This window comes from Hyperolius riggenbachi, chromosome 7 (assembly GCF_040937935.1).
Source record: "Hyperolius riggenbachi isolate aHypRig1 chromosome 7, aHypRig1.pri, whole genome shotgun sequence".
NCBI lineage: Eukaryota > Metazoa > Chordata > Amphibia > Anura > Hyperoliidae > Hyperolius > Hyperolius riggenbachi.
This window is the reverse complement of record NC_090652.1, coordinates 323,612,323-323,633,101: the sequence shown is the minus strand read 5'-3', so window position 1 is coordinate 323,633,101 and position 20,779 is coordinate 323,612,323. Positions and strand designations below refer to the sequence as shown.

Here is a 20,779-nt window from a genome sequence, read left to right as displayed (position 1 = left end):
ATCTCAGGATATCTACTATATTCCGGAGGAATCTGTAGTGTGCAACATCGCTGGTGAAACGACAGCATTTGAAAGTTCTGCGGACCACCTATCAAACTCGTTTACAACCTTATAATGTGGGTTGTTGGAATCTGGTAAGCCTTGCTTCTTTACCCTTTTGTTCGAAGATCCTGTATACCAAAAAATGATGAAAGCTGTATTACTATAGACCTGCGCTGACTTTATATAGTCCATAAGTATACACAGAAGGATCCGCAAACCAACCATTGGTTGAAAAAAGCTGGTATTTTTTATTCAGGAATTCCACATGACAAGTGCATAAAACCACAAGGTTCAACTGACGCGTATCGGGCTTACAATCTGCCCTTAGTCATAGTTAAAAGTGAACCTGCAAGGGGAGGGCTTTAAGTAGGTGGAAGAGCAACAGGCTCCACCCTATACCTCTATCAGCCATCACCTTAACCTCTTGAAGACTGCAGTGTCAAACCCCCCAAACGACCAGGCCTTTTTTTGCTTAAATGGCCACTGCAGCTTTAAGGCCAAGCTGCAGGGCCGCACAACACAGCACCCAAGTGATCTCCCCCCCCTTTTCTCCCCACCAACAGAGCTCTCTGTTGGTGGGGTCTGATCGCCCCCCACATGTTTATTTTTTTTAATATAAATATTATTGTTAGTGATTTTTATTGAAAAATCACTGTTTGTTTACATAAGTTCCCTCCCTCGCTCCCTCCCTCCCCACAGCCAGCCAATTACGGCGATCGGCTGTCATAGGCTTCTGCCTATGAGAGCCGATCGCTCTCTTGTCCCCCAGGGGGACAGCCGTGTGACACGGCTGTCCCCGGTGCAGCGCTGCTGCTGATCGCAGCGCTGTACACAGAAATAGACGGCGATCTCGCCGTCTAACAGTCTCCCGAGCGGCTACTGCCGCTCGGAGACTGAAGGCGGGGCGGAGCTCCGCCCCCTAAGCAGGAGATGCGCGCGCATCATGCGCGCGATCTCCTGCATTAGCTGGCCCCAGGACTTTACGCCAATTGGCGTAAGGCGGTCCTGGGGCTGCCAACGCGGCCACGCCCACCGGCGTGACGCAGTCGGCAAAAGGTTAAAGGAGACATTACAAATACACACAATGAGATAATATGTGACAAGTGTTATCATTAATAACAGCAATGAAATAGAATAAATGTCGTCATTAATAACAATAATGGAATGAGTTAAAAAGTAATGTAAAAAGGTCACCCCTGGAAGGAACATTAAGGCTTCAAGTAGCAAATGGTAAACCATCTAAGTAGAAAAAGGGGAAGGGGGGGGGGAGGGGAGGGGAGAAGAAACACACTAGAGTCCTATGTGGCAAAGATAGAGAAGAGGAAGCATGATTAGCAATCATACACTAGGTTGAGATCCCAGCGTGTGTTGAGACCCTTCGGAGTGCGAGTGTCCATTTTATGGATCCAAAATGCCTCTCGTCTCAAGAGTAATTTGTAGGTATCGCCACCTCTTTTAGGACTCACTATTCGTTCCACCCCTTGAAAAACAAAAGAGGAGAGATCGCCCTTATGGACACTTTCAAAATGTTTGGAAACTGCCGATTTTTTGAAAGTTTTCCATTTAGTACCACAATAATGGTCAGCAATGCGAGCTCTCAGATTGCGAGTGGTGCACCCCACATATTGCAAGCGACAGGAGGTGCAGGAGATTACATAAATGACGCACCTCGTGTCGCAATTTACATATTGTTTAATGGGGAGACTGTTACCAGTCGCAAAAGAGAGTATGGACGATCCCCTTTTGTGACAATGACAGTATTTGCAAGTGGAAAACCCACAAGGACAGGATCCCACTGTCGCTAGCCAGGTGGGGGTGCGAGATGGGAGGGGAGACTGGAAACAACTCGGCGAAAGGATGGACCCCAAAGTACGCGCCCTTCTGGCAGAGAAGCGGCACCCTTTCTTTAAAATTGTCCTGAACCTGTGATCGGAATTCAGCACCGGAAGATATTTCCTCACGATATTTGTGATTCTATTATATTCAAGGCTGTATTCCGTTACAAAAGTCACCCCATCGTCTCGATCCCCATTACGGCTTCTAGTTTGTAGAAGTTCACTCCGTGGTCTCTTAGTGCCTCTGAGACGTCCCCAAGCTAACTGTTTTCTGGTATACCCTCTTTGTTTGAGTCTATCCTCAACTAAATTACATTCTTGCTCCAGTTCCGCTGGATTAGAGCAATTGTGGGCTGCCCGGGTGAATTCCCCAGTGGGGATGGCATTTATAGTGTGTTTGGGGTGACAGGAGCTCGCAAGGAGTATGGAGTTTCCTGCTGTGGGTTTGCGGTAGGTCCTGGTGGAGACTCGGTGAAGTGAAGTGTCACCAGTCAAAGTCAAGTCTAGGTAGTCAATATGTGTATTATGATGGCTCATAGTGAAGTTCAAATTAAGTTCATTACAATTGACGTAGGTCAGAAAGTCGCTAAGAAGGCCGGGAGGACCCCCCCACACCAAAAGCAAATCGTCTATAAACCTGCCATACCAAACGATACGGGAGGCAAAGGGGTTCTCATCTTCAAAGATGCGGAGCTCCTCCCACCAGTCCATGTACAGATTAGCCAGGGAGGGGGAAAACTTAGCCCCCATGGAAGTACCAAAAGCAAATCGTCTATAAACCTGCCATACATCTCCTGCGCAGTAGAGTGGACCCGACAGATCGGCTATTTCCGCCTATCTCCGAGCGGAGAGCCGATACTGCGCCTGCGCTGGAGCCGGGAAGGTAAACATATCAGCGCTTATCAGGCTTGTCGGGGGAGGATTGCCGGACACTTCGGGGGAGCCAGCGCTGGACTGCCTGCAGCTACAGGGGAGGGGGAAGCCTCATTCAGACCCTGAGCGACATCGGCGACATCGCTGGGCTCAGGTGTACAGATGCGTATTAGCTGTGTAGCTGACAACGCGTTGTATTGCTATGCAAGAAGGCGGAGGGATGACAGTGCGGCGCATGCGTGACATCACGTGGTGGGCGGGGAGTGGCGTGAATAATAAAGTTGTCTGTTGCTGGAGGAGAATCAATCTGCGGGGCGAATCGCTTGTGCGTCGGGGGATCAGGTGGTTCTGTACACAAGCCTAATTATCAGCAGAGGTGGTTGTTATTGGCTGGGCGGTCATTATCACCAGTCGTTATTTGCTGAGGTGGTCATTATTTTGATGTTGTATATGACATGGTCAGGGCCGGATTTAGACCATGGCCTAGGGCACCACAGGAGCAAGGGCACCAAAGCAGCAGGCTGAACTGGTGAAGCATTTGCAAGCTTGCAAATGCTGCAATGCAGGGAGCTAAACTGAGCACCAGACCAGGGTACTCTGCTGCTAGCCACCTGCGCAGCAGCCACCTTGCTCTCTGTGCATGTTTGCATTGTGGCCATTATGGACTTGGGCAGCACTAGAGACGGAAAGGAAGAGGAAGCTTCTGCACTGGAGGTGAGCGGAGAAATGAGTGACACTGATGGCTGCTGCAGTGTAAAGCGAGCTAACTACGTATAGTGAAAGGGGGGGGGGGGGGGGGGGAGGGATTGAGGGAGTCATTTGGCTACCTATAGTGGAGGGAATGGGGAGGGGTCATCTTGCTACCTATACTGGGGGGAGGGGTCATCAGGCTTCCTATACTGGAGGGAAGGGGGGAGGGGTCATCGCACTACCTATATTGAAGGGTGACATTGGCCTTGGGAGGTAAAGAGTACAAATCCGGCCCTGGACATGGTAGCCATTTTTTGACCCTGTATCTTGTGGGAGCCTCTATTTTGTCTGCCTGCTGTTTGTGTAACATCCCGTGGTATGTAAGCAGTGTACATTTGCGTTGCAGTTCCTGTAACCTGCAGTAGGGGATGTTTGGCTGGCCACTAGAAAGAAGGAAGCTGGTAATGAACCAGCCATTGCCATGAACAGACTGCTGTGCCTGTAGGATGTCAGGAATGACAGGAAACACAAGACCTACACAGCTATCCATTCCTGGCAGGAGGAAGATGCAGGAAGCTCTGATCTGGAGAGTTGGGCCTGGATGTACCAAAGAGGAAATTGGATACATTTTGGATGAGGAGTTTGGGTAGCCGCAGGGTATATTCCCCTCCTATAAGAATCAGTTATAAAGATTCAGGAATTGTAGTCCCCAGGAGATAGCGAGAAGCTAGGTCTACCCTGATCCATCATCAGAACTACATTCTGCCGCAACAAAGTTTGGACCTTTAGGGCCCGTTCAGACTGCATGTGTTTCCAGCCGCGTTTTGGAAACGCATGCAGGTGGCCGACACGCATGACATCAGACAGTACATAGAGTGCACTGTCTGATGTTCACACTGCATGCGTTCCGGATCTGTGCGGACCAGGAACGCATGCTGCACGCAGATTGTCAAAACGTGCGGCTATCCCATTCACTTTTCAGTGATGGGATCAGCCACGCAACGCACACAAACACGGATGGCCATGCGTTCGTACGCGTTGCATTCCGCACGCATGGCCATCCGCATTTGTGATCTGAACGGGCCCTTACGCTGGTAATGTTTGATCTCCATTTTATTCCCTTTTATTTTGATAAGCGAATGTCCTTTTGTGTGTCTTTGTACTTTACTTTGTTTTTGTAAATATGTTTGTATATATTTCCTTCCGCCCTGTTCTACTTCTCTGGAATATTACATCTTTGTTTAATAAGCTAGCTTCTGTGTACTAAGCAGAGAACTGACATCATCCAGAGAGAGACTGCAGTGTATAGTAAATGTTCTTGTATATATTATCTTATGCGGTGTTCCCCTTTACCTCTGTGTACTAAGCAGAGAACTGACATCATCCAGAGAGAGACCGCAGTGTATTGTGTTACAGTTCAGTGACTGATTGTGTGCTCGGATTGTTCATGGCTACCGTGTGAGATTGCATTGTGTGTGGCGTTCTGCGCCGACCAAGTGTAAGCAGCTCGACAGCAGTGCATGAAACTGTTGTGGCCGAGTCGTGCAGAGTGTGGTTGAGGAGACGGTCTTGTTTTAGCGTAAATAAGTCTGCTCCCCCTTGCGATTTTCTGTCGAAACCCCGTCATGACCAATCTTTGCAGGCTTGCCATGGACCGCTTCTTGACAGTTATCACCAGTCACTATAAGCTGAGGTGGTCATTATCACTAGTCGTTACCGGTTGAGGCGGTCGTTAACAGCCGCATCAGCCGACTTGAGTCAGGCCTGTGTACGGGTCTTTAGAAAAAGTGTCTAACTGGGCAGAACTGTGACATTCCTTACTTATGGGTGTACTCACTTTTGTTGCCAGCAGGATAGAGATTTTAATGGCTTTGTGTTGGGTTATTTTGATAGGACAGTACATTTATACCATTATACAGACTGTACACTGACTGCTTTACATTGTGTCACATCTGCAGTGCTGTCCCATGAGAAGATATCATACAATATTACATTGTTATACAAGCTGTACACTGACTGCTTTACATTGTGTCACAGTGTCACATCTGCAGTGCTGTCCCATGAGAAGCTATCATACAATATTACATTGTTATACAAGCTGTACACTGACTGCTTTACATTGTATCACAGTGTCACATCTGCAGTGCTGTCCCATGAGAAGATATCTTACAATATTACACTGTTATACAAGCTGTACACTGACTGCTTTACATTGTATCACAGAGTCACATCTGCAGTGCTGTCCCATGAGAAGATATCATACAATATTACACTGTTATACAAGCTGTACACTGACTGCTTTACATTGTATCACAGCATCACATCTGCAGTGCTGTCCCATGAGAAGATATCATAATATTTCTCTGTTATACAAGGTGTACACTGACTGCTTTACATTGTATCACAGCGTCACATCTGCAGTGTTGTCCCATGAGAAGATATCATACAATATTACACTGTTATACAAGCTGTACACTGACTGCTTTACATTGTATCACAGTGTCACATCTGCAGTGCTTTCCCATGAGAAGATATCATACAATATTACACTGTTATACAAGCTGTACACTGACTGCTTTACATTGTATCACAGTGTCACATCTGCAGTGCTGTCCCATAAGATATCATACAATATTACACTGTTATACAAGCTGTACACTGACTGCTTTACATTGTATCACAGCGTCACATCTGCAGTGCTGTCCCATGAGAAGATATCATACAATAGTTACACTGTTATACAAGCTGTACACTGACTGCTTTACATTGTATCACAGCGTCACATCTGCAGTGCTGTCCCATGAGAAGATATCATACAATATTTACACTGTTATACAAGCTGTACACTGACTGCTTTACATTGTATCACAGTGTCACATCTGCAGTGCTGTCCCATGAGAAGATATCATACAATATTACACTGTTATACAAGCTGTACACTGACTGCTTTACATTGTATCACAGTGTCACATCTGCAGTGCTGTCCCATGAGAAGATATCATACAATATTTACACTGTTATACAAGCTGTACACTGACTGCTTTACATTGTATCACAGCGTCACATCTGCAGTGCTGTCCCATGAGAAGATATCATACAATATTTACACTGTTATACAAGCTGTACACTGACTGCTTTACATTGTGTCACAGTGTCACATCTGCAGTGCTGTCCCAGGAGAAGATATCATACAATATTACACTGTTATACAAGCTGTACACTGACTGCTTTACATTGTATCACAGTGTCACATCTGCAGTGCTGTCCCATGAGAAGATATCATACAATATTTACACTGTTATACAAGCTGTACACTGACTGCTTTACATTGTGTCACAGTGTCACATCTGCAGTGCTGTCCCATGAGAAGACATCATACAATATTACACTGTTATAAAAGCTGTACACTGACTGCTTTACATTGTATCACAGTGTCACATCTGCAGTGCTGTCCCATGAGAAGATATCATACAATATTTACACTGTTATACAAGCTGTACACTGACTGCTTTACATTGTATCACAGCGTCACATCTGCAGTGCTGTCCCATGAGAAGATATACAATATTACACTGTTATACAAGCTGTACACTGACTGCTTTACATTGTATCACAGCGTCACATCTGCAGTGCTGTCCCATGAGAAGATATACAATATTACACTGTTATACAAGCTGTACACTGACTGCTTTACATTGTATCACAGTGTCACATCTGCAGTGCTGTCCCATGAGAAGATATCATACAATATTACACTGTTAAACAAGCTGTACACTGACTGCTTTACATTGTATCACAGCGTCACATCTGCAGTGCTGTCCCATGAAAAGATATATTTACAGACATGTCAGAGGTGTAATAGTGATGATATATAACATAGGACACTGGCAAAGGCTATTGTAACGGTTGTGGAATTATTTCCGTGGTCAGCGCACAGGATGCGCGCCAACACTACGGAAATCCTCCACAAGCGTTTAATTAGAGAGAACCCAGCTGCGGTGCAATGCACCTGTAGAGGGGAATTCCTGCCGGCAGATGGAGCTGTGGAGAACAGAGGAACAACCCCTCTGTACTGCCACAGATGCCAGATAGGAATTGTACGAGGGAAAGCAATGCAGGGCAAGATAGCCCTTAAAGAGAGAGAGCACAGAGACAGAATGTATGTGTGTCCACCAATCTAGTCGCCACCCAGCGACGGTGAACACACAACAGTGAAGACCAAGTGGGAAAGCAATTGCAAGAGATGACGATTGCTAACAGCGACACAAGACTGAATAAGCACAGAGGTAGAATGTATGTGTGTCCACCAATCTAGTCGCCACCCAGCGACGATGAACACACTACCACGGAAATGAAGTGGGAACGCAATCGCAAGAGTGGCAATTGCCAATAGTGACACAAGACCGAATAAGACAGAGCAGAAGTGTAGCAAGAAAGACACAGCAATAAACAATGATCAGAACATCAAGGAAAATAACAAACGCTAGCTAACCGCGAACACCGCACTCATTCGCAACAGCGAGCGCATTTGAGACACGATCACCACGCGATAGGCGCCCAGTGATAAGCGTGCCACCCTAACTAACCAATGTAACACAAACACGAAATAGAGGACGCGAACGCTTGAGTACAGAAGGATCCACCGCTAGAGCGGATGCGATCCAGACAGACAAACAGATGAGGCTACCAGTAGCACCGCTGCTCTGGCTAGCACCCCTAAGGCAGAATAGAGAAGGAACCACCGCCACTACCGTTAGGGCGAGTGCGATCCAAACAGACAGAACGATTTCCTGTCGACCGCCGCTGGCGACAAGACAATCGCAAGACAGAACAGATAATACAACCTGACTGCACCAGAAGGGATGCCTAGTGCAGTCCCAAGGAGTTACTCTAAGAATCTTAGCAAACAATAGCAAAGGTGGACACTCCAGGTGTTAGCAGGAACAAACCATCATGACCAGCAAGGAATTCTGGGAGCACAAGGTATTTATACTGCAAGCCATCAAAGGAGGCAGCTAGGCAATTTGCATGACAAGTGTATGCAAATTCCTCAGTAGCAGAGCAAGTCTGAAACTTGCAAAGCGAAGACAGGTCTTTTTTCCAGACCTGCAGCCCTCAGACTTAAGGAATGGTCAAACAGCTGTCTGCCTGTGCAGACAGCTGAGTGGATCATTACAGCTATTATGGAAAGGATTCGGGTGTTTTATTATTCCACCAAAACTACTTGGATTTCTGCAACCTTGATATTGAAGCAAAACAAAAACTGAAGTAACAGCAGCATAAGCAGAACTACTGGCATATATAGTGTCCACAGATAGAGAACTCCAAACAGTCCAAGAAGTCCAAAGATAAAGTCCAGGCAATTAGTCCAGCATTCCATATAGAGGCAATTGGATTTTTTCACTCCTGTAACTATTGGATCCAGGGGGTTGGAGAACCAGTGCCGCAGCTTGCTGTCCCCTTCACTGACTCACTCCAAAAGCCCCAATACCTGACCTTATGCTGGGTACACACTATGAGACTTTATGGTCAATTTACTGTCAAATCGATTATTTCCAACATGTCTGATTTGCTTTCCGATGGAATTTCGAGCATTTTCCGAAGGATTTCCGTTAACTTTAATAGGAAATCGTTCGGAAAATGCTCGGAAATCAACCGGAAAGCAAATCAGACATGTTAGAAATCATCAATATGACAGTAATTCGACCATAAAATCTCATAGTGTGTACCCAGCATTATATGGCAGATCCAGGATCCTGTCTACCTGGAGACGCCTTGCTCCCAGACCATTCAGTAGATACAGATAATCCCCTCCTCCAGGAGCTGTGGGAGGTCCAGCAGAGAGCAGTCATGTCAAAAACCTGAGCGGTTCTTGCCTTTTTCATGATTGCTAACTCAGTAAAGGACCAGCCCTTAAAGCGTTGCTATCATATAAATCCGGCATAGTGGGGTCTGAACCCTCTATAACAGTAATTATAGATTGACGGTATACCTTGAAATGAATCAGAGCACTCAGTATAGGATTTTATATAACAAATTGTATTTGCTTATTATACAGCATATATACAAAATATGAACAGTTCCAAGTAGTGTTTCCTTCTAACAGTATTCCATCTCATCAAGGCTTTATAGCCAAGCGATCAGCAATCTTCTAAGTACATTCAAAAAAGAATATAACAGTTGTGTTATGTAGAATAAGATCAAAAAGTAGTCTCATCTGTTTCAATAGCTGTGTATATAATAGCTGTGTATATAATAGCTGTGTATATAATAGTTGTGTATCTAGTAGCTGTGTATCTAGTAGCTGTGTATATAATAGCTGTGTATATAGTAGCTGTGTATATAATAGCTGTGTATCTAGTAGCTGTGTATATAATAGCTGTGTATATAATAGCTGTGTATCTAGTAGCTGTGTATATAATAGCTGTGTATATAATAGCTGTGTATATAATAGCTGTGTATATAATAGCTGTGTATATAATAGCTGTGTATATAATAGCTGTGTATATAATAGTTGTGTATCTAGTAGCTGTGTATCTAGTAGCTGTGTATCTAGTAGCTGTGTATATAATAGCTGTGTATCTAGTAGCTGTGTATATAATAGCTGTGTATCTAGCAGCTGTGTATATAATAGCTGTGTATCTAGTAGCTGTGTATATAATAGCTGTGTATATAATAGCTGTGTATCTAGTAGCTGTGTATATAATAGCTGTGTATCAGTAGCTGTGTATCAATAGCTGTGTATCTAGTAGCTGTGCAAAACTTGTTGTAATCGTCTTAAAGAAATAGCATAAAAATAGCTTCTAAAAAACTTCTTGCTCACATCTTAATAAAACTTAATGCTGAAAAATTAATAAAGTAAATCACCAGAATATTAAGCATATTACCCCTTCTCTGTCATCTCTTCAGCATCTAGAACCACTTGTGGGAAGGTAGCTTCTGCCTCGTGTCTTCTCAGGAGATTGCTGGGCTTCTGCAAACTATGAGCTTTCAGCTCCTACTTTTATAGGGATAGGAAGCAATATGGCTGCCTAATCTGGACTTTCCCTGAATCCCAGGTTCTGATTGGCTAAAACTTAGTGCGTCAACTCGCTATCTTTGACATTTAAAATACCCATAACACTTTTTTGTTTTGAATACCTTAATCATAATATTATTGTTTATAAATTCCTTAATTGTGTGGGAATTAATGTCATTTGGAGTGCTTGACCTTTGATATAGGGTCATTTCTGACGCAGTTAATTAAAAATGGACGTCACCAGCCATCTTGTCTGCTGGCAGCCCCAGACATTGAGACTAAACAATGTCATTCATGACGCATTTCTGATAAAGTGTTCTCTGCTAATTATGTTGGAATGTCTTGGTACTTTCCCAGGCATAAGATTGGTCAGGTTGACACCATACACAGACCTGTAAAGCCCCGTCTACACGGGGAGATGTTGTGGCGATCCGGCGGCTCGATTAGCCGCCGGATCGCCTCTTCTGCGTGCCTGCCGCGTCCCCGCGCCGCTTATCTTCCGCTCGATTCCCTGCCATTGTCCCCTCGGGGGGAGCGAGCAAGGAATCGGCGGAAGCAAGATCTGTCCTGTCGGATCTTATCAATCGAGCCGCATCAGCGGCTCGATTGATAAGGAGCATCGCGGCCACATCTACGCGTGTAGATGCGGCTTAAGAGCCTTCAGCAATTTAAGGCTTATTGAAGCATACAGGGCTTCTAATATACTTATTTAAATATAAAGCTTATTATATAATTCTTCTTAAAACAATTACTCATATAAGAAATAATTGCAATATAAATCATGTTTTATATATTTGTCTTTCTGATGAAGAAATAAATATAATAATGTCCACCGGCAGAGGTCAGCATTTCATAACAAATAATATTAATTATATAAGACTATGAAACCGCCAGGTGGCATCATTGAATCATCTTTAACTAATTGGGAAAACACCTTCTATTGTTTATATTGTATAAAGCTTGTTCCCAAAACATCATGTGTTATCAGCTAGCTGAGACTAGAGCACGTCAACAACCTTCCAGCTTGCAAGTTAAAATAATCTTCTAAGCTTTACAGCCTGGAATATGCTGAGATGTCACATAGCAATATATTAAAGAAGTACTATAACTTTACAGTTCACATTGAAATTTTGCATAGAACATTAAAACTTGAACCATACACATGACAGCTTTTCCTGCATAAATTAAACCGCTAGAAGTCTGACAGTCAGACCATTGCCTATTGGTAAACATGAGCAGATAAGGACAAGTCTGCCTCCAGACAGACAATAGAAACTCCACCTGACTCCAGCAAGCTAATGCTGGGCATACAGATCTAGATTCTCCCGCTCAAACGATTCCCTGCTCTATTCCGCAGGTGATTCTCGTATCTTCCGCTCGTTTTTCTTATGTTTTCCCATTGTCCTCCATGCAGAATTGAGCGCGGAAACGATCAGGCCGGAGATCGGACATGTTGGAAATTAGCTATCGAACCATCTAAATGGCTCAGAATCAAACCGTATATTCCCAGCATAAAATCAACAAGACAATATATGGATCACAGCAGGAAAAAATGACATTAAATAGCATACATCACAGTACTCACTGGTGTGGGGGAGTGTACAGTATAGAGGGAGGTCAGTAAAGCTTTCAGAAGTGGTGTGTAGGGGATATGAAGGGGAAATGGTACATCTGTAGCTCCAGAACACTTATACTGCATACTTATACTCACCTTCACCAGAGCTTTATAATTGGGAGTGGTGTCCAGATCCAGAGACCCCTCTGAGGACTTATTATCCAGAACTGGGACTTCGAGTGCCTCATACCTCCTGGATAGAACAAAAGACCCCATTATTATTCGTTTATTAGCAGATTTATGCACAGGTTGCAGGATAGTATACAGTGGAGAGCAGAGCGTAGCAATAGGGGGTGCAGAGGTTGCGACCGCATCGGGGACCAGAAGCACCCTCCCTCAACTACAGTATTAGATCTCTATTGGTCCTGTGCTCATAATAATCACTTCTATAGATACTTAGAATAGTGGTAATCATTAACAAATTGCTTCCCTTCCTCCTTCTTACACCTCTGACACGGTGGTTGCCATTGGCAGGTTTTGGTGCCCCGTATCAATTGCAAAGTATAGAGTGCTTGGGGGGCCCCATTGTAAAAACTTGCATCAGGGCCCACAGCTTCTTAGCTACGCCACTGGTGGAGAGACTGGCACAGAGCCACAGTCATGGCTATAGGCAAATCTGAGACTAGTAATAGTAGAAGTCAAGTAAACGAAAGTCCGCACAGTGTCTCCACAATCCAAAGTTTATTCAGGACGTATCCCGGTCAGGTAAAAAAAAAAAGAGTACTTGACTGACATGTTTCGAACCTGCACGGTTCTTAATCATATCCACTTTATGACTCACATCAAAAGGATTATATAGAGGATGGTGGGCAAAACCAGGAGTGGTGACAGACCCACCACGCCCAATATGGGTGGGAACCCAGGATCTACACCCCCAAACTGCAAAAGGATTATATAGAGGATGGTGGGCAAAACCAGGAGTGGTGACAGACCCACCACGCCCAATATGGGCGGGAACCCAGGATCTACACCCCCAAACTGCAAAATGATTATATAGAGGATGGTGGGCAAAACCAGGAGTGGTGACAGACCCACCACGCCCAATATGGGCGGCGGGAACCCAGGATCTACACCCCCAAACTGGTTGCCACATCAGCCTTTACAATATAATATGTATAAAATTAAAACATATTAAAACCCATAAATAAATAACATGTTATACATTATATCTTCTGTTTGGACTTATTCCAAAGGACACGGTAACTTGACACATTGCTCAGATAACTAGTTATTTTTCCACTTTTAATCCTAATGTTTTATACTGTATCAGTCTGTTTCAATTATGGTATTTAGTTTATGCATTATTTAATTATAAAATAAATGATTACAAATGGTTTGTCTATGGCAGGGGTCCCCAAACGTTTTGGGTGGAGGGCCGGATCAACATACTTCAGACTGCTGGGGGGCCGGAGTATACATAAAATGATGTAGGAGTCTGCGGGCCAGACAGTGAAGCATACCCAGGTGACAACCGGCAGTCCAATTAGACAGCAGTGTCACCTAATGTGGAATTTGATTGGAAACCAGCTAATTACTGCTTTCTGGCTGGATGGGTGGAGCCAGCACTGCTATTCTATATGTGGACCACCAATATTTAAAGATGCAGCTGACTGCATCTATAAGTAATACATTTTGTGTGTGGGGGGCCAGTAAAAAAGCCTCAGGGGACCACATTCGGCCCGCGGGCCTTAGATTGAGGACCACTGGCCTAAGTGCTTGTTCTGAAATCTCTGCAAAGAGTTTGCGTCTCCTGAGAGAACATTCCCATAACGGCTATTGATATTATTATATTGCTATCTCTAGAAAGGATGCTGAATTAACCCTTTTTCCTACAGGAGTAGCTAGTGTTAGGTTTGCATATTAGCACACTTATTGCGAATTGGTGACAGCGACCTGGTCTCTATATGAGATCGCAGATTGTATATGGGGGTTACCACTTACATGTGAAAAGGTAAAACAAACGATTTGTCAGATGAGAGGATGGGGCATCTGTGTAAAAGTGTGTTAGGATAACGTAACAGGAGTAAAGCTAGCTATACACTTATCAATTATTGTATTTGATCAACCTTGCACTCAGGTTGGTTGGTTAAAACGAGGGAGTATCAGATACGTTTTTAACTGTTCCCCCGATATCTGGGTGAGATTTCAAAATGGTGTCAATTGAACAGGATAAAAAAAGTTCAGTCGATTGCACAGACATTGGTGGTCATTCTGGATGCTTAGACATCCGTTTAGTTGAAAAACAAAACAAAAAAACAAAAAAAAAAAACCCTTCTGTCCGTTAAGTTCAAATAGAATTTCCTATTTTTATTGATAATTTGGATGATATCTACGAAATACCACTAGTGTGTGGGGATTTGATCGAGATCTTATTGATCTACATTATTTTTTTATGATTGACGAACTTGATAAATACATGACTAATATTGTGAGCATAGTGCGGTGAGCATAGTGCGCGGAGCATAGAGTGTGCATAGTGTGAGCATAGAATGTGCATAGTGTGGTGAGCATAGTGTGGTGAGCATAGTGTGGTGAGCATAGAATGTGCATAGTGTGGTGAGCATAGTGTTGTGAGCATAGAATGTGCATAGTGTTGTGAGCATAGTGTGGTGAGCATAGAGTGTGCATAGTGTTGTGAGCATAGAGTGTGCATAGTGTTGTGAGCATAGAGTGTGCATAGTGTTGTGAGCATAGTGTGGTGAGCATAGAATGTGCATAGTGTGGTGAGCATAGTGTTGTGAGCATAGAATGTGCATAGTGTTGTGAGCATAGTGTGGTGAGCATAGAGTGTGCATAGTGTTGTGAGCATAGAGTGTGCATAGTGTTGTGAGCATAGAGTGTGCATAGTGTTGTGAGCATAGTGTGGTGAGCATAGAATGTGCATAGTGTTGTGAGCATAGTGTTGTGAGCATAGAATGTGCATAGTGTTGTGAGCATAGTGTGGTGAGCATAGAGTGTGCATAGTGTTGTGAGCATAGAGTGTGCATAGTGTTGTGAGCATAGAGTGTGCATAGTGTTGTGAGCATAGAGTGTGCATAGTGTTGTGAGCATAGAGTGTGCATAGTGTTGTGAGCATAGAGTGTGCATAGTGTTGTGAGCATAGAATGTGCATAGTGTTGTGAGCATAGTGTTGTGAGCATAGAATGTGCATAGTGTTGTGAGCATAGAGTGTGCATAGTGTTGTGAGCATAGAGTGTGCATAGTGTTGTGAGCATAGAATGTGCATAGTGTTGTGAGCATAGAATGTGCATAGTGTTGTGAGCATAGAATGTGCATAGTGTTGTGAGCATAGAATGTGCATAGTGTTGTGAGCATAGAATGTGCATAGTGTTGTGAGCATAGAATGTGCATAGTGTGGTGAGCATAGAGTGTGCATAGTGTGGTGAGCATAGAGTGTGCATAGTGTGGTGAGCATAGAGTGTGCATAGTGTGGTGAGCATAGAATGTGCATAGTGTTGTGAGCATGTGGTGAGCATAGTGTGGTGAGCATAGTGTGGTGAGCATAGTGTGGTGAGCATAGTGTGGTGAGCATAGTGTGGTGAGCATAGTGTGGTGAGCATAGTGTGGTGAGCATAGTGTGGTGAGCATAGTGTGGTGAGCATAGTGTTGTGAGCATAGTGTTGTGAGCATAGTGTTGTGAGCATAGAGTGTGCATAGTGTTGTGAGCATAGAGTGTGCATAGTGTTGTGAGCATAGAGTGTGCATAGTGTTGTGAGCATAGAGTGGTGAGCATAGTGTGGTGAGCATAGAATGTGCATAGTGTGGTGAGCATAGTGTTGTGAGCATAGAGTGTGCATAGTGTTGTGAGCATAGAATGTGCATAGTGTTGTGTGCATAGTGTTGTGAGCATAGAATGTGCATAGTGTTGTGAGCATAGAATGTGCATAGTGTTGTGAGCATAGAATGTGCATAGTGTTGTGAGCATAGAATGTGCATAGTGTTGTGAGCATAGAGTGTGCATAGTGTTGTGAGCATAGAGTGTGCATAGTGTTGTGAGCATAGAGTGTGCATAGTGTTGTGAGCATAGAGTGTGCATAGTGTTGTGAGCATAGAATGTGCATAGTGTTGTGAGCATAGTGTTGTGAGCATAGAGTGTGCATAGTGTTGTGAGCATAGAGTGTGCATAGTGTTGTGAGCATAGAGTGTGCATAGTGTTGTGAGCATAGAATGTGCATAGTGTTGTGAGCATAGAATGTGCATAGTGTTGTGAGCATAGTGTTGTGAGCATAGAGTGTGCATAGTGTTGTGAGCATAGAGTGTGCATAGTGTTGTGAGCATAGAGTGTGCATAGTGTTGTGAGCATAGAGTGTGCATAGTGTTGTGAGCATAGAGTGTGCATAGTGTTGTGAGCACAGAATGTGCATAGTGTTGTGAGCACAGAATGTGCATAGTGTTGTGAGCATAGAATGTGCATAGTGTTGTGAGCATGTGGTGAGCATAGTGTGGTGAGCATAGTGTGGTGAGCATAGTGTGGTGAGCATAGTGTGGTGAGCATAGTGTGGTGAGCATAGTGTTGTGAGCATGTGGTGAGCATAGTGTGGTGAGCATAGTGTGGTGAGCATAGTGTGGTGAGCATAGTGTGGTGAGCATAGTGTTGTGAGCATAGTGTTGTGAGCATAGAGTGTGCATAGTGTTGTGAGCATAGAGTGTGCATAGTGTTGTGAGCATAGAGTGTGCATAGTGTTGTGAGCATAGAGTGGTGAGCATAGTGTGGTGAGCATAGAATGTGCATAGTGTTGTGAGCATAGAGTGTGCATAGTGTTGTGAGCATAGAATGTGCATAGTGTTGTGAGCATAGAATGTGCATAGTGTTGTGAGCATAGTGTTGTGAGCATAGAGTGTGCATAGTGTTGTGAGCATAGAGTGTGCATAGTGTTGTGAGCATAGAGTGTGCATAGTGTTGTGAGCATAGAATGTGCATAGTGTTGTGAGCATAGAATGTGCATAGTGTTGTGAGCATAGAATGTGCATAGTGTTGTGAGCACAGAATGTGCATAGTGTTGTGAGCACAGAATGTGCATAGTGTTGTGAGCATAGAATGTGCATAGTGTTGTGAGCATAGAATGTGCATAGTGTTGTGAGCATGTGGTGAGCATAGTGTGGTGAGCATAGTGTGGTGAGCATAGTGTGGTGAGCATAGTGTGGTGAGCATAGTGTGGTGAGCATAGTGTGGTGAGCATAGTGTGGTGAGCATAGTGTGGTGAGCATAGTGTGGTGAGCATAGTGTTGTGAGCATAGTGTTGTGAGCATAGAGTGTGCATAGTGTTGTGAGCATAGAGTGTGCATAGTGTTGTGAGCATAGAGTGTGCATAGTGTTGTGAGCATAGAGTGTGCATAGTGTTGTGAGCATAGAGTGGTGAGCATAGTGTGGTGAGCATAGAATGTGCATAGTGTGGTGAGCATAGAGTGTGCATAGTGTTGTGAGCATAGAGTGTGCATAGTGTTGTTAGCATAGAGTCGTGACCATAGTGTTGTGAGCATAGAGTGTGCATAGTGTTGTGAGCATAGAGTGTGCATAGTGTTGTGAGCATAGAATGTGCATAGTGTTGTGAGCATAGAATGTGCATAGTGTTGTGAGCATAGTGTTGTGAGCATAGAGTGTGCATAGTGTTGTGAGCATAGAGTGTGCATAGTGTTGTGAGCATAGAGTGTGCATAGTGTTGTGAGCATAGAGTGTGCATAGTGTTGTGAGCATAGAATGTGCATAGTGTTGTGAGCATAGAGTGTGCATAGTGTTGTGAGCATAGAGTGTGCATAGTGTTGTGAGCATAGAGTGTGCATAGTGTTGTGAGCACAGAATGTGCATAGTGTTGTGAGCATAGAATGTGCATAGTGTTGTGAGCATAGAATGTGCATAGTGTTGTGAGCATGTGGTGAGCATAGTGTGGTGAGCATAGTGTGGTGAGCATAGTGTGGTGAGCATAGTGTGGTGAGCATAGTGTGGTGAGCATAGTGTGGTGAGCATAGTGTTGTGAGCATAGTGTTGTGAGCATAGAGTGTGCATAGTGTTGTGAGCATAGAGTGTGCATAGTGTTGTGAGCATAGAGTGTGCATAGTGTTGTGAGCATAGAGTGGTGAGCATAGTGTGGTGAGCATAGAATGTGCATAGTGTGGTGAGCATAGTGTTGTGAGCATAGAGTGTGCATAGTGTTGTGAGCATAACGTTGTGTGCAGTGTTGTGAGCATAACATTGTGTGCAGTGTTGTGAGCATAACATTGTGTGCAGTGTTGTGAGCATAACATTGTGTGCAGTGTTGTGAGCATAACATTGTGTGCAGTGTTGTGAGCATAACATTGTGTGCAGTGTTGTGTGGTGAGCATAGTGTGGTGAGCATAGAATGTGAATAGTGTTGTGAGCATAGAATGTGCATAGTGTTGTGAGCATAGAATGTGCATAGTGTTGTGAGCATAGTGTTGTGAGCATAGAGTGTGCATAGTGTTGTGAGCATAGAGTGTGCATAGTGTTGTGAGCATAGAGTGTGCATAGTGTTGTGAGCATAGAGTGGTGAGCATAGTGTGGTGAGCATAGAATGTGCATAGTGTGGTGAGCATAGTGTTGTGAGCATAGAGTGTGCATAGTGTTGTGAGCATAACGTTGTGTGCAGTGTTGTGAGCATAACATTGTGTGCAGTGTTGTGAGCATAACATTGTGTGCAGTGTTGTGAGCATAACATTGTGTGCAGTGTTGTGAGCATAACATTGTGTGCAGTGTTGTGAGCATAACATTGTGTGCAGTGTTGTGTGGTGAGCATAGTGTGGTGAGCATAGAATGTGAATAGTGTTGTGAGCATAGAATGTGCATAGTGTTGTGAGCATAGAATGTGCATAGTGTTGTGAGCATAGTGTTGTGAGCATAGAATGTGCATAGTGTTGTGAGCACAGAATGTGCATAGTGTTGTGAGCATAGAATGTGCATAGCGTTGTGAGCATAGTGTTGTGAGCATAGAATGTGCATAGTGTTGTGAGCATAGAATGTGCATAGTGTTGTGAGCATAGTGTTGTGAGCATAGAATGTGCATAGTGTTGTGAGCACAGAATGTGCATAGTGTTGTGAGCATAGAATGTGCATAGCGTTGTGAGCATAACGTAGTGTGCAGTGTTGTGAGCATAGTATTGTATGAATGGTGTGTGCAAAGTGTTGTGAGCATACAGTGGAGCTTAATGCTGTGAGCATAGTGTTCTGTGTATAGCGCATGCATAATGTTGTGAGCATAGAGTGAGCAAAATTTTGTGAGTAAAGTGTTGTGTGAATAGCGAGTGCATAGTGTTGTGAGCATAGTAAATGCATAATGTTGTAAGCATAGTGAGCGCATAGTTTTGTGTGCATATTGTTATGAGCATAGTGTGAGCATAATGTGTGCATAGTGTTGTGTGTATAGTGCGTTCATACTGTTGTATGCATAGTGCTTGCATAGTGTTTGCGTAGTGTGTACGTACCATTGCAGTATGTGTGTTATCATACACCACATACAGTTTCTACATTTGTCTCACATGAATAAGTGTCTTAGCACACAGTGGTCTTGTTGAGTAGTATTCAGCAATGCGTATCAGTGTGTGACATGCGGTGACATTCGATATAGACAAGTTAATGATGTGTGCATACTGTATCTGTGCACAATACAGCTAATCAGCTATGAGATTTAGAAAATGGCAGCCATGACTATTCCTGCAGTGTGATTGGCTGCACTGAGGGCACAGGCTTGGAAACAGTAGAAAGGTGATGATTGGATAAGTGTGTGTGGCTTATCCATAATAGGGCCCGGTCACACCATATAGCATTTTTGAGGTCGTTTACATTTTTTGAAAAACGCCTCCATTGACTTACATTAAAATCACAGCAAAATTCCTGTGATAGCAATTTTTAGACAAATCGCGATCGCTGCAATTTTGCTGCCATTTTAATGTAAGTCAATTAAGAATTAAAAAAAAAAAAAAAAAAAATGAAAACGACCTCAAAAAACGCTTTTTGTTGTGACAGGGCCCATAGGCATGATTGGGTATTAGTGTAATAATGCATAAATTAAGATCTGGGTGGGAGTTAAAGCAGCAGCGTCAGCCATACCATGCCAGGCGGGAAAATATATATATATAAGTAGATATCTATTTGCTCTACTTAAATAACACATTTATTATATGTATTCTGGTTCAACTCAATGAACGTATGTCTTTTTTCAACCCAAATAACCTTGTAACTATGTAATGTCCACGTTTTGATTTCAGTGAATTTTCTTTGGTAAATAAAGAGAATTCTGTTCCTGGCAGTTTCCATCTTGATTCCCTCTGAATGAAGCCAATTCTGATGTAATTTCCTCCCTTACTTTTTTCCTCCTAGAATCTGCTCTGTCATAGCTAGCTTGCTTTGTAAACATGTGAGCACAGCATAGATTAGATTTCAGCTCACCACACTGAAATGCCCTCAGCCAATCAGTGAGGAGCAGGAATGTGGGAGGAGGGATGACTAATTGGCAATGTACCAAATATAGCCAGTCTGACTGAGATAAGATATATTACAGCGGAAACATTTCTGATTACATTGGAGTGCTTGCACTGCAGGGTGAGGCTCCAGACTGCACAATGAACACAGAGCAGTGGGAAAAATGAATTTGATTTTGTGGCAGACAATTACTTTTTAAGCGTGCGTTTTGCCGAATGTTCAACCTCAATTATGTGTCCAGCAACTTCCTTTGGGGAGTTCAAACCCAGGTC

General features: G+C 43.7%; 1 protein-coding gene across 7 annotated transcripts in view; it reads right to left on the bottom strand.

Moving 5' to 3' along the window:
• Window positions 1–20,779, bottom strand: part of CEP70 (centrosomal protein 70) — an 88,751-nt gene that overhangs the window by 34,307 nt on the left and 33,665 nt on the right. For all 7 annotated transcript variants that reach the window (XM_068246310.1, XM_068246311.1, XM_068246312.1 and 4 more), the window contains one exon: window positions 12,170–12,266. In XM_068246310.1, coding sequence (XP_068102411.1) covers window positions 12,170–12,266 — 97 coding nt within the window. The remainder of the gene's footprint in view (window positions 1–12,169; window positions 12,267–20,779) is intronic.